The sequence below is a fragment of the Tyto alba genome, unplaced genomic scaffold (assembly GCF_018691265.1).
Source record: "Tyto alba isolate M040663 unplaced genomic scaffold, T.alba_DEE_v4.0 Super-Scaffold_14, whole genome shotgun sequence".
NCBI lineage: Eukaryota > Metazoa > Chordata > Aves > Strigiformes > Tytonidae > Tyto > Tyto alba.
Window position 1 is genome coordinate 8329873 of NW_024881276.1, and position 12736 is coordinate 8342608.

General features: G+C 39.4%; 1 protein-coding gene across 2 annotated transcripts in view; it reads left to right on the plus strand.

The window, feature by feature from the left end:
* TBL1X (transducin beta like 1 X-linked) overlaps nt 1-12736 on the plus strand; it is a 198784-nt gene that overhangs the window by 165613 nt on the left and 20435 nt on the right. For both annotated transcript variants that reach the window (XM_042788878.1, XM_042788879.1), the window contains 2 exons: nt 3726-3858; nt 12269-12410. In XM_042788878.1, coding sequence (XP_042644812.1) covers nt 3726-3858; nt 12269-12410 — 275 coding nt within the window. The remainder of the gene's footprint in view (nt 1-3725; nt 3859-12268; nt 12411-12736) is intronic.

Genomic DNA, 12736 nt, shown 5'->3' on the forward strand with positions numbered 1-12736 from the left:
CATATATCAACCTGCCATAGAGAGGCGGGATGGGGGATGCTGGTGAGAGAGACGTCTTTGGGAAGTTACCTGGTTTGCATTTATTCTGATACAGAGTTCTCCCTGACACTGTAAGTCTTCCCCAAAACCCCTTAATATATTTAATATAATATGGTATATTTTTGTATGTGATGTTATCAATATCATATGATAGGATGATTTGATTTAAGAAAGGGAAGAGACGGGAAAAAATCTAACAATAACAGTTTGAGGGGCAGATTCAAATATTAAATAAATAAAATTGCTACTTTCTCCTGCTGTTTCCTGAGTAATGTTTTCAGCTTTGAGTCACTTTAAAAATTAGTAGAAAAAATAAAAATAGGCATGTAGAAATGGAGCCAAACTTTGGATTGTTTTCCAACTCAAATATTTTTGGTGTCGTTTGTTTCATTATATTTGCAAGGATTGGCTTGGGTTTAAGAAAAATAAAGCTCTGGAAAGAAGACTGAGCCCAGTTTCTTTATTATAACTACAGCCATAAAGAATAACTTCAGTGAAAGGCCTGTCAAAGATTTAAGTAAAAAAACACATTTCCTGAGAAAAGACAGGGCTAGCACTGCTAAGATCTTAAAAATATATCTTCTTTAATTTGGAGGAAGTAGAAAGAGAGTTAATATTACTTGCTGGTATGTTAGAATTTATTTTTTTAAAAAACTTAATCATAATATTTTGGGGAAATATGACTTTTACTTTCCAGTGATTTGGGATTTTTAATACTTTGAGGGAAAAAATTAGAAGAATATAGCATAGACTTAACCAGCTGAACCAGACTCTGGCCTTTAGAAAATGATTTGTGTTGACATCTGGGGAGAGTCCTTCACTATGTGACCTGCAGACTTAAGTTTTTCACCTACAAGGGTCTGTTGCACTTGGTAGAACTGCCCTCTCTTTCAGAGACCCCCTCAGAGGCATTCCTTGTGCAAATGAGATCTTAACCAAGAGCTTTCTGCTTTGAAGATACTTTAAAAAAAAAATAGAAAAAGGCCTACTCTTGGTGCTTACTGCATCTTTCTTATTTATTTATTTATTCTTGTTCTCTATGGCCACACTGTAGCTGCATCCACAGGAAAGCCAAATTTTCAGATGAGACCAGGGCTTACAAGAGCTCATGCTATATAAGGAACTTAGCACTCTTACAAGGGTGCCGTCTTGTGCTCAGGGGTTTGTGCAATTGTTTGTTGTTACTACAATCGTATGCCTTTTATATTGCTAGTGTCTGTCTGAATCTGAGAGGAACCTGAAGCAGTATTGCAGAAGCATGAACTGTCCTCTTTGTTTAATGGGGCATTTTAAGTTTTATGCTTAACAATAACACTCCTGACTACTGTTCCTGACTACTGATGAAAATAGGAAGAAAACATATATAACGTGAACATTTGTGAACTATTTCTGAAAGACTCCTCATTCTTCCCTCCCTTTTCTCCTGAACTACCAAATCTGTAGTGTCAGAATCCTTACTGGAAGACAGTAGAAAGTAATCCTGCAGGTATTTCATTGCTCCCACAGGCCAGTCTTGCATGTACTGATGCAGGTATCAGCTGATGAAGGTTTCTTTTTCACAGCATGACTATTTGTGGGGGGTTTTCCACAGCAGCTAATAACATTCAAAGTGTGTATCTAGATTACTCCATCTGGCCGTGTACAAGAGAAAAATATTCCTGAGTATCAGATGGCCTTGCTCTGATAGCACCTGATGACTCTGGGACCCTGGAGTAATGCTGCTTCCAAGCTGTCATTTGGTTTTATTCGAGAGTGAAAAGCATCTCTGCCTTTAGAGCCAGGCAGGTAACAATAGTATCATATGTGGTAAGAGTAGCATCTCATTTAAATTTTTCAAATTAAAACACTTGAAAGATCTTCTTGATTTACCCCCAGCTTCCAACTCACACTGTGTGTAGGACACAGATGAATGCACAGCCATTACCATGCTGCTGTTTTTCTCATGAAAATATGCTTTAAACCTGGTAATTCTGTGCTGTGCTGAGAAACAAGAGGATTTCATGTTCTAGACTTCTATCTTCTGGTGGATTTTAGTAGTGCTTTGCTCTTCGTTGCCCTGATTGCTCACAATATCCTATCTTGATGGTATTAATTTTAGTAGTTATACTACACACAGAGAATTATCAAGGACAATGCTTAACATAGGGACTCAGCATAAATGTAGATTTTACAAACAGGCATTTGTAATATGTTTAGTTTTATGCAAGTCCATAGATACTAAGTATAGATAAAAATACAGATATTTTGAATTAGAAATGTGAGCTGTGAAACTACTGTTAGTTGTTTTCTAATTTTGTTACTCATTGCTATGCAACTTACTGAATTACATGTGAATTTCATTCCATCCATACTGTAGATATGGCACAGGCATGGTTAATATGGTACCTAACCAAACATGCAATGAGAGGTGCTACTTGGTTGACTCGCATAAACCAGGCAGAGCAAAACAGGATATTTGAAAGCCTGGATGAAGGGTAGAAATATGGAGATCTTCTTTCCAATGGCAGTTGTGCAACGTCACGGTCTGTTTTGCCAGTCAATGGGCACAATAGCTCAGCAGAGCTTGAGTATCAGGACAGATGGCTGATTTTAAACGCCATAAACATGTGGCAGTAAAGGAGCATAATTATTCCAATTGCGAACCTATGGATCTCCATATGTGATTAAAGAATGGCTAACTAAAAGACTTAATCCAGAAAGAGAGCTTGCATTTTGATCAGTCAGAGCAGATCAGCTGGCCAAGGCATTGATTAGGGAACAGGAGGCTGCCCTTGCCCCAGGCTGCCAGCTGTCTGCTCTCGGATGTGCTTTCTGTGAAATGGGCCACATCTCTGCGCGTGGCATCGGCTGTCTGCCGAGTCGGTGTGTTACCTGTCCTTGGTTGTTGTCTTGTTCACAGGGGATAATAAGCTTGTGTTGCTGCCAGGAAGTGTGGTTTGAGCTGAATGAGGGAAGATTTATACTGAAGCAATGAAAATCTGGAGTAAAAACATTGTTCATGATGCAAATTGGAATGAATTGCTGCTGCTAAGAGAAATTCATCATTTTAAATTCACTCTTTTTCCTTAAGGAAATATAAGAGCTTTAGAAAACAAAGTTACTTAGACTGCAGTCTAAAGAACCCCAGAATTACAGCATGCACGTCAAGTGTATCTATGCCTCAGCTGGTACCTTTGCATATATTATGATACCCTTGAGAAGGTGGTCACTCACCATTTCCCTGCCATGCTCAGGGAACGAGGTCCTTACTTGGTGTATTCTTCATCTGTGAGTAGCACACATATTACTTACATGACACTGTGTAAGAAGATGTATGTTACTTTTCTAAGAGTAGCATAAAGGTTTTCTCAATTTGGGCCATCTGCTATTGCAGTAAATCTCTAAGTCATTTTTAATGAATCCAGCTTCAAAAAACACTTACACTGAAATAAATGGTAACTATTTTTTGGAAGAAAAGCCATGTGCATTTGTAGAAAATATTTTGGAAAGCTCTACATTTTGAAGAAATATCATAAATTTGAATCATGATAGGGAAAAAATAGAGTAATGTGATCATTGACACAACACAGAATATTATTTACAGTCTATATGTTGCTGTAACATTTAGGCCATGGGTAGCCAGCTTGTTTTTAAAGCAGACGTAACAGCTTCTTGTTAACTACTTGTTCTGGTATATCTCCTTACAGATAATCATTCAAAGCCAATGGAAATTGATGGGGATGTTGAAATTCCTCCTAACAAAGCGACAGTCCTTCGCGGCCATGAATCAGAGGTGTTCATCTGTGCCTGGAACCCTGTGGGTGACCTGCTAGCATCCGGGTATGACCATGACTGAAACCAGCTGCTGCAATTACAATGTATTTAGAGATGCAAGAACCTGGGAGTGTATACTAGAGATGAATGAGTGTTCTCTTCACTGTTTTTTCAGCCTGCAACTGTTTTTTTCAGGAGTGCTGCACCTATGTAGCAGTTAAGTAATTATAAGGTGACACAGAATATGAAGCATTTGCACATTTAAGATGTGCCACTCTGTGGCTGTGAATACACATTATTTTTTTTGTAAGGATTTTTAAAATAACTATGGATAATTTTCAGAGTACTTGAAGTTCATGTATTCTACTCCTACTGCTCTTGGTTAACGGTTCACATCGGGATCTCAGAAAGTCTTTGGCATCCGTGTTTTCTTTTTGAAAGTATGGCGACTCTAAGCCAGAATTTTCTTTGTCTATGTCTGCATTAGCTTGGTACACAACCAGGAGTAGATCTGTAGAGCAAAACTGTTTTGTGAGGACCTTACGTCACCATTGTTTGTATGGGATAGAGGGGCATCAGGCTGGACCTAGTTTTGTCCAATGAGCTGAACATTGCGGAGTGGTTTGAGGGTGTGTTTTGGTTTAGTGTCTTTGGAAAGGAGTCTAGTTTGTGTTCTGCAGGGCTGCTCAGGAATCACAACCAAGCCTGGTAAGTGGGACAATCAGGAGACTGACTTACAAAAAGTGCTTTTGATACAAACAAAAATGCTAATGTAAACATACCCCAAGAGCTACATACAGACACTGTTAGAATCTGTGTTTGTTCATGCTTAACGTAAAACCTTAAAATGAAGGCTAAAATTAAGAAGTCTATCTGGAAATGTGGCGGAAAACTGATAGAAGTTAGAAGACATAAATGGGTCTTCAGCACTTAAAGTTGCTTAGCAGTATCAGAACACATTTCTTACAAGGAAGAGGAGAGTCCTTATTTTATTTCCAGCTTCTTGCAAGATCATGAGCATAGTCTTCTTATCTTTGTTGACTTAATACATGAAAACAAGAAATTAGAGTGCAAATAGGAAAGAATAAATAGGAAGTATAAATACCAGGTTAGATAAACAACGCAGGAGATCTAAGAAAGTGAAGACAGAAGTTGCCGAAGAAAAATTTCATGCAACTAACTGGATTTTTAGAAAACAGAATCCTACTGAATATGCTTTGTTTCTGGGACGTCCAAGCCCAATAGCATCTGTAGTATTAAGTATGTTCATTTATTAATTTTAAATTGATATAGTGGTAGAATTTGCTAGATCTGTATGTAGAGTTTTTAGATTAAAAACTTTGGTTTTCAGCTGTTTTTTTCCGTAGGCTCAGTGGGTCTTCTGGTTTGTGATAGGGTCCCTGGATGATGCCATGGTACAGAGAAGAGCAGTAATATCAGCCCCACTCCTATGCCATACATCTGCTGTATTTTCTGCTAACCATATTCCTCTACCCACTCAGTTTTCTAGTGTCTCAGGCAATATTGCTTGGCAGTGTTACATATCCCTAGCAAATAATTATTATTAAGAAGGGAAGTCCTGATCATTAAGGTCAGGCTCCAGTTAATACAGGCAAGTATAAAACAGTTATTTCACACACATTTTTCAGCATACAGTTGAGTGAGCCATAAAAAATAATTACTAAATAAATAAATAAATAAATAAATAAATAGGATTGGTAGATGTGGAACAACTGTAGCATATGATATTCCTTAATTGTCCCAGCCCAAATCTGAGAGGATATTTTCAAAGAAAAATAAGTGAATTAAGGGAAAGCAAAGAATCTGTGACGTACAGGAAATGTTACTGTCTACATAATGATTTGTAAGTCAACATCAAATGATCTTGAACAAACACACCCCTGTACTACTCCTCTAACTTTTCAGTGTATGCCTAAATGCTTTGACTACCCATAGTTGTTAAATCATGGCCTAATAGTGAAGAAAACCTCAAAAACTAAGAAGAATCTAGTTAACCTAGATTGTTTTCATGGCCGTCTCGCATAAAAGATGAAAATCTAGAGAAGGTTTCACAAAAGCTGGAAGAGCTTTCCTGTAGTGGGGACAAACTTAATTAGAATTTTTTGGGCTGTTTTGAGATCAGTCACTCTCATACTTAGGATCATTCAAATGAAGGGACTGTGTTTGTTGAAACACTAGATCTCCTTGAGCCCTGTCGTCCTAAACAATATACTTTTTAGTAGTAAACTTACCCATTATAGCATTTATTTGAATTCTATGGAGAACAGTGTGCACGTGATCAGTTAGCACACCCACAGTATTACCCTAAAGGAAAATCCTTGGGGAGAAAGGATACCATACAGAATTATTCTTTAGGGACACCTGGTGGCTCCTGAGATGAAGTGAAGATGCTGCTTTATTCTGGAGAATATCTGCACAGCTGAAATTAGGCGTCTACTCAAGTGCTCTGTCCCTCTGCAGGTACCTACATCTCTCAACTCATTACATAGGGAGTTAAGTCTCCGACGTAGAGGTGCTGAGACCTCATCTGTTGGCTTTAGCACTGGTAACTACTTCCCGGTATCTGACTCGCCCCTCTGCCAGTGCTTACCATACTGGGCTGCTTCCCTAGGATCTGGGGTTCACAGTCCTGGTGTGCATAGCTTAAACAGTGGAACATTTAATAAACCAGAGTCTCTACTGCAGTAACTGAGGAACCAGTGGGTGTTTCGCTTTGCTGCTGGGTGATGAGCACTGGTAGATGGATCCCTGGGACAGTGATAGCTTACACAGCTTCAGGTGAACCTGGAGAATGATAATCAGAACCATTAGTCAGATGTCTAAGGTAGGGGAATACCTTCTCACTGTCCCTTCAATTAAGCTTTACCCTGCAGTGTAATAGGTCTTTCTTAATAAGCTTTGCTACTGATTTTGGAAGCACATAAATTCATGCATGGTTAGAAAGTACAGTCAGGTGTTGTGTCTCATGCAGACTAATAACAGTGCAGTGAAGATGCAAATAATTCAGATCCATGTGCATTTTGATCAGATTTTAACCTGCTGATAAGAGACAAAGTATATGATGCAGTAGCCTTCAGGTAATGGAGCAGTGAGTGCCTGATGAAGCTTACATGACTGAAACAGCATAAAATGCACAAAAGAAAATGAAGCCAGAGGAAGAGAGCTGAGTGACTGATCATGCCACTGCACAAAGAAGCATTTGAGGTGTCTGGTATAATAATAGTGCAAGCTATCATCTACCGTTAAACTGTGTCTTACGGCACCAATTAAGCAAGGGGGAGAAGTTCCCCGGGATCTACTGCATGCTGCAGTTCTGTTTGTCCTTTACAAAGTAATGCTTCAAAATAGAAAAATGCAGTTAGTTTGATGTGCAAACACTGAATTGTTAGATTCTCTAATAGCCATATTGTGCTGCCCAGTCCGTAGTTTTCTTCTGGTTTCCTGTCTGCCTGATTGTACCCACTGTTGTCTTCTTAAAAAATACATATTAAAACCTAACTATTAAATAAAGGAAATAACATAGTTTTTCTGTTTATGAAGTGCCTAGCACAATTGAATGTCAATTCATGGCAAAGTATTTTCTTCAAGTCTTGTCATACAAGCAATAAATTTTTCTAACAATTAGCAGCAGTTTAGACAGCAACCTGGTGTAATTTCCAAAGCAGTAAAAGAATAGTGCAGGTTCATAACCTAATCTGAAGCAAGCTGTGTAAGGGGATTTGTTTGTAGAATGAATTACCCAAAACTAGAGCACTGTTTTCCAGATTTACTGCATATCCCACTGATCGAAAGGGATTTTGATATTTGATGTCCCGTATACTCAATTGCTATGATATTTTAGGGTGTGAAGGCTAGCACAGGAATATATACTCTCTAGACTTTCCAAAAGGCCATTAAAAAAAAAAAAAAAAAAAAAAAAAAAACAGTGGAGACAGGAATTCCTCTAACCAAATAGCCAGTCATAACATTTTCTGCAGCTGCTCTTTCTCCTCCACCACACCCATAACCCTGAAAGTGGAGGATGGAGGAAACTAGAGATACCAGTAAAGGCTATCAAAGGCCTGACTGTCACCAGATACATATGAGAAGAATGCTTAGATGTTTTGAACAGGTGAAAAAAAAAAAAAAATAGGTGCTTGGCTAAATCTCAGGATTTGGCCATTTCAGTCCATAGTTACAATTTTGCTCTTAAAAGCCTATTGTCCTCCTCTTCAAAGACTGATTTATTCCATGAGATATCTTTCAATATCTAAATTTTAATTTTATGACACACGTAAATTGTTACAGATGGTTATGTTCCCTGAGTAGTTCAGAAACCCATTACAGCTACATCCACATTAGTAAACTAACCGTGCCTGGGAATATTCCTAGGCACTGAAGTCCAACTGGCACAGAATGGCCAGTGTCTGTGCTAGCAAACTGTCCTGGCTGCCAAATAAACTGCACATTGGGAATCATCTCTGGACGTTGTAACCACCAAACCATGCCCAGGAGTTATTCAGAGAGAAAGTCAGAGCCCTGAGCAAGAGTGATAATTAAAACAGGCCAAAATCTGGCCAGGGAATAACCTGTCAGTTTGCTAGCATAGGTCATCATGGTCCGGTGACCCAGAGCGTTCCTGAACGTGCTTGAATTTCCCAGTATAGAAGTGGATGGACTGCTAATGTCAAGGCTGCTAGAGCCTTGAACTCCAGAAGTTTTTCCAGTTTAATTTAGGACGTTTCTGTCAGCATGTTCAACTGCTGCTTCTGAGAGCGTGTTCTGTTCTGTTACATCCAGCCATGCCCTTCAGGTATTTCTCGTAGCCGTGAAGCAGAGGGACCTGACCTCATTCCCCAAACCCAACAGTAGGTTTCTTTGCTTATCTTTGCTGATCTATACCAGCCTCTTTCACACAGGGGAACTTTGCCTCTTGCAGAGCGCTCTGTGCACCTTTGCTCTCCCTAGTCAGCAAAATAATTAGCCATAAAAGCTGTTCTCCAAGATCGTTCAGTTATGGCTGTGTGTCTCAGAAGCAAGAAAGGATGTTTCTGGGCCAAAAGAATTTTTCTAGGTTTCTAGGATGTTTTTTTTTCAGCCAAAACCAACACATTCTGTCATCATCTCTTGGTTTTATATAATACTGTGAGTTGCTGTATTCCTCACAAGTGGTTTGATTCCAGTGGTTTAGGATCCACTGTGAATTACCTTTCTGAATAATCCTAGTCAGTGCCAGGTGTTAGTTCTGCTGACTGTAAGTGCTTATTCATTAGCAGGTGACTTTATTTGGACCAGTTTTCACATTGCATCAAATCCATTAATGCAAAGTGGTCAGCTCTGAGGTGAGGTCTACATGAATAAGCTGTTGCAGGGAGTAATGCTGTAGAATCAGTGGGTAAGAGACCTCCCTCTGAAGACCTCCGAGATACTTCCCTCTGCTGACCCCCTAGGAAGTGTAAGCACTTACTTTAAGAGATCTGCTTTATTAAGGAAAAGTTAGATGTGTGAATTATGAGGAGGAGTTTCCTTCCCTTTATGCTTTTAATAATCTCTTTCTAAAATAAAATAATAAAAGATCTAACCTGTTTGAGCCAAAAGTATTAAATACACTCTAACAATAGTGCACATCAAAGTAACAGTGATTTTAAGACTTGCAGCTGAGGATTAGAAATACCAAGGTTCAACAACCGTATTGCAGATTTTTTTACCCAACTGCAGCTGTGTTAACCTCTGTGCTGACAGTTACGGAATGGAGATTTTATATGTCACAAATAAAATTCTGCAAACATTTGTCCACCTTGATTCATGATTATACCAGGGCTGAAGAACATGAAATAAAATTATTTCAGAACTAGCCTTCCTAAAATTTGGCAGTACTCTACCATAGTGCAGAACAGTATACCTATTACTCAAGTGTTCATGACTTGCATGTTGGAATGAGCTGCTTTATCATGCAGATAGAAATGCTTCTGTGGGCTAAGGAGATTAAATATCTTTCTGAATTGTGCTTGAACTATGGTCCTCTAATAAGGCAGGGTTCACTGAATCATTCAGCAGAAATCAGAATACTTTCCAGAGCAGAGAATACTCCTTTTTTTTTTTTTCCCAGCAACAAAAGGGAAGACACACAAATATCCCCTGCCACACACTGGTAGGCTTATAAAACCTCTCTGCAGGGACACATAATAGCTTATGTAGCCTTAGGAAGAAGAAAATGGAAAAACAAAATTAAAATACTGGAAAATAAGATTGCCCAAGCATTGCCAGAAAACTGACTAAATAAAACTGTTGAAAAACAAAACACAACCCTTTTAGAACTAGCAAATAGGATATTGAGTTTGATAGCCAAGTGACTGAGTACTTTATTCACAGGATCCAATAACAAACTGGATTTTTACAACGAGGGCAGGACTGGCTCGGAGTCTTACATAGCAGAGAAGCCAGCACTGAAGGAATTTCCTTCTTAACATGTTAACCAATAACTTAAGCCTGTGAAGGACTTATGTTCCCATTATTTTAAATCATCACAACTAAAACTGTTCCTTAACTTCTGAGCCTCATGAATAACTTCATTAATTTTCTAGCCAAATTATGCAAAACTGTTGTTCAGTTTTCCAGACCTCTGAAGAAATAGTTATGTTACAGTCACAGCTCTGCATGGTGGCAAAAATTCTCCTCATTCGAATTATTTCTTAATCACTAACATGTAAGATATGTGCCAAAAATTAAAGAATAGCTGTAGAGCAGTAGCTTGTGGTTAGGCTGGCAAAGCCCTGGCCAGCCATCATATCCAAGCTTGGCACAGGGGCTTCGGAGGAGATGGGGACACGTTCCCCAGGCATGCCGTGACCCAGCAGAGCTCAGAGCCACTGATACAAGCAGAGAGGTTTTTGCTTTTACAGTTGAACTGTCGCTCATGTAAAATTTGGCTAAATTATTGGTAAAATAATACACAAAGGTCAGTCAAGTTTAATTCCTGATTGGTCAATATTTGCACTCAAAGACATACCAAATGTTTGAAATTTGCCCTGTAGTTTTAGTATAAATAATAAAAATGTTTTATTAGTAGACCAGACGAAAATCTAATATTCTCTTGCTATGGACTTCGCTCTCAGTAAAACATGGCTTATCAAAGCAAAAATGGATCTCAGGTTTTCAGTCTTCAAAGAAAGACCTTTTCTCCTTGTTAGTGTATAAGAAATTAAGTTTTAGTCATTCCTTTAAAAAAAGGAAAAGCTAACACGTAAGGTATATCAACAACGAAATTTCATCTAAACTGTACGAATTCTTGGAAATATAAGAGAGATCCTAATTCTGCTCCAAGATTCTACTTACTGCATGTAAATGAAAATTACCCTCTGGACAAAAGAAGCAATCCAGGGTACTTTGATTGTTTTGGTGGTGGTTGTTATTGATTGTTTGGAAAAAAAAGCAGGGGGCGGGAGCGATTAAATAAGTCCCAGTAAGTTAAAATGCATAATATCTTCCACCCCACTGCAAATTGATTTCTGACCTCAGAAACGTTTTTCGTTGGAAGAAGGATTTATGCAAAGTGAAAATAAATACATTATTTACAAGCAGACTATGATAGACTCTTCGCTTCCTCCTCACAACTTTTTCTAGACAAAATCAGGATTTCAGCTTGCAGTGAAACATCTCCCTAGAAAATGTTTGGTCTATGAAATAAATCAAAACCCTGATTCTGTCTTTGTCTACGCTTCTTCTTTCCTAATCATTAGATTGTGTAGCTTGGTTTAACGCCGAGAGGCTGTTTTGCGAACAGCTTCAGCCAGAGGGTGTGTTCTGGTCTGTCCTGAACAGAAGAGCCTTATGAAAGGGCCATGGCCAAATTAAAGGCAGCCTTCAGTTCACCTCCTGCTCCTGCAGTGTCTGTCAGAGGAGCCGGGGCAGCAGGAGGGAGCCGGCACCGCAGCACCTTCGTCACGCAGCTGGAGGTGCCCTTCCCCGAGGCTGCTGCCAGGGTGGCACTGGCCCCTCGGCAGGGGTGACCCCCAGGTCCCGTCACGCTGTGCCCAGAGCCCGCTGCGCCTCCGGGGGAGCGCCGGGGACCAGTGACCCCCTGGGAGCTGCTGGGACTGTGCACGCTCTTTGTGGGAGGCACGCGAGCGCAGCCTTTGCGTTTCCATCCGTATTGGGATCTCCACGGTGCTACCTTGGCAATGCTGAGTTCCCCCGGGCGGTCTGGGTTATGGTGGTAGCAGCTTTAGGTCTGAAGTGCCAAATGTAGAGAGCGAGCAAATGTACTTTAGGTAAAACTTTTCTGAATAAAGCAAACGATGATGGGGACTCAGGTGATACGTATAATTTAAATATGTTAAAAAGTATACGGAGTGCAGGAAGGAAAGAAAAATTACTTTTTAAAGCTTGTGATGTTCTCTCAGTGAAAACAGCTTTTACATTGTTTGCTGGGTCGACACTAAGAGGAGTTTTCATCTCTGCACAATTGCTTTTATAGATCTGGAGACTCAACGGCCAGAATATGGAATCTCAATGAAAACAGCAACAGCGGTTCCACTCAACTGGTTTTGAGGCACTGCATAAGAGAAGGAGGACATGATGTCCCCAGCAATAAGGATGTGACTTCATTGGATTGGAATGTAAGCTAGCTTCTAAGACTGTGCATGGTTTTTAACTATCTAAATTTAATTCAGAGGCAGTTACAGCTGCTGCTCTGTATCTTTTATATCTGAGGTGACCAGAAGCTCTGTCCTAACCTACTGACCTCCTGTTTCAAATACTGATAATAGGCTTAACTTTCCCTCATATGCTATAATTTTCCAGGACTGTTGCCATCTTCAATCTTCATAATGATGTATTTGTATCTCTATTTTAGGAGCATGGGCAAAAATAAACTTAGCTAGCTTTAACAATGAAGATTAAAAAAACAATCTATGTAGTAATGAAGCCTGATTAATAATGTATT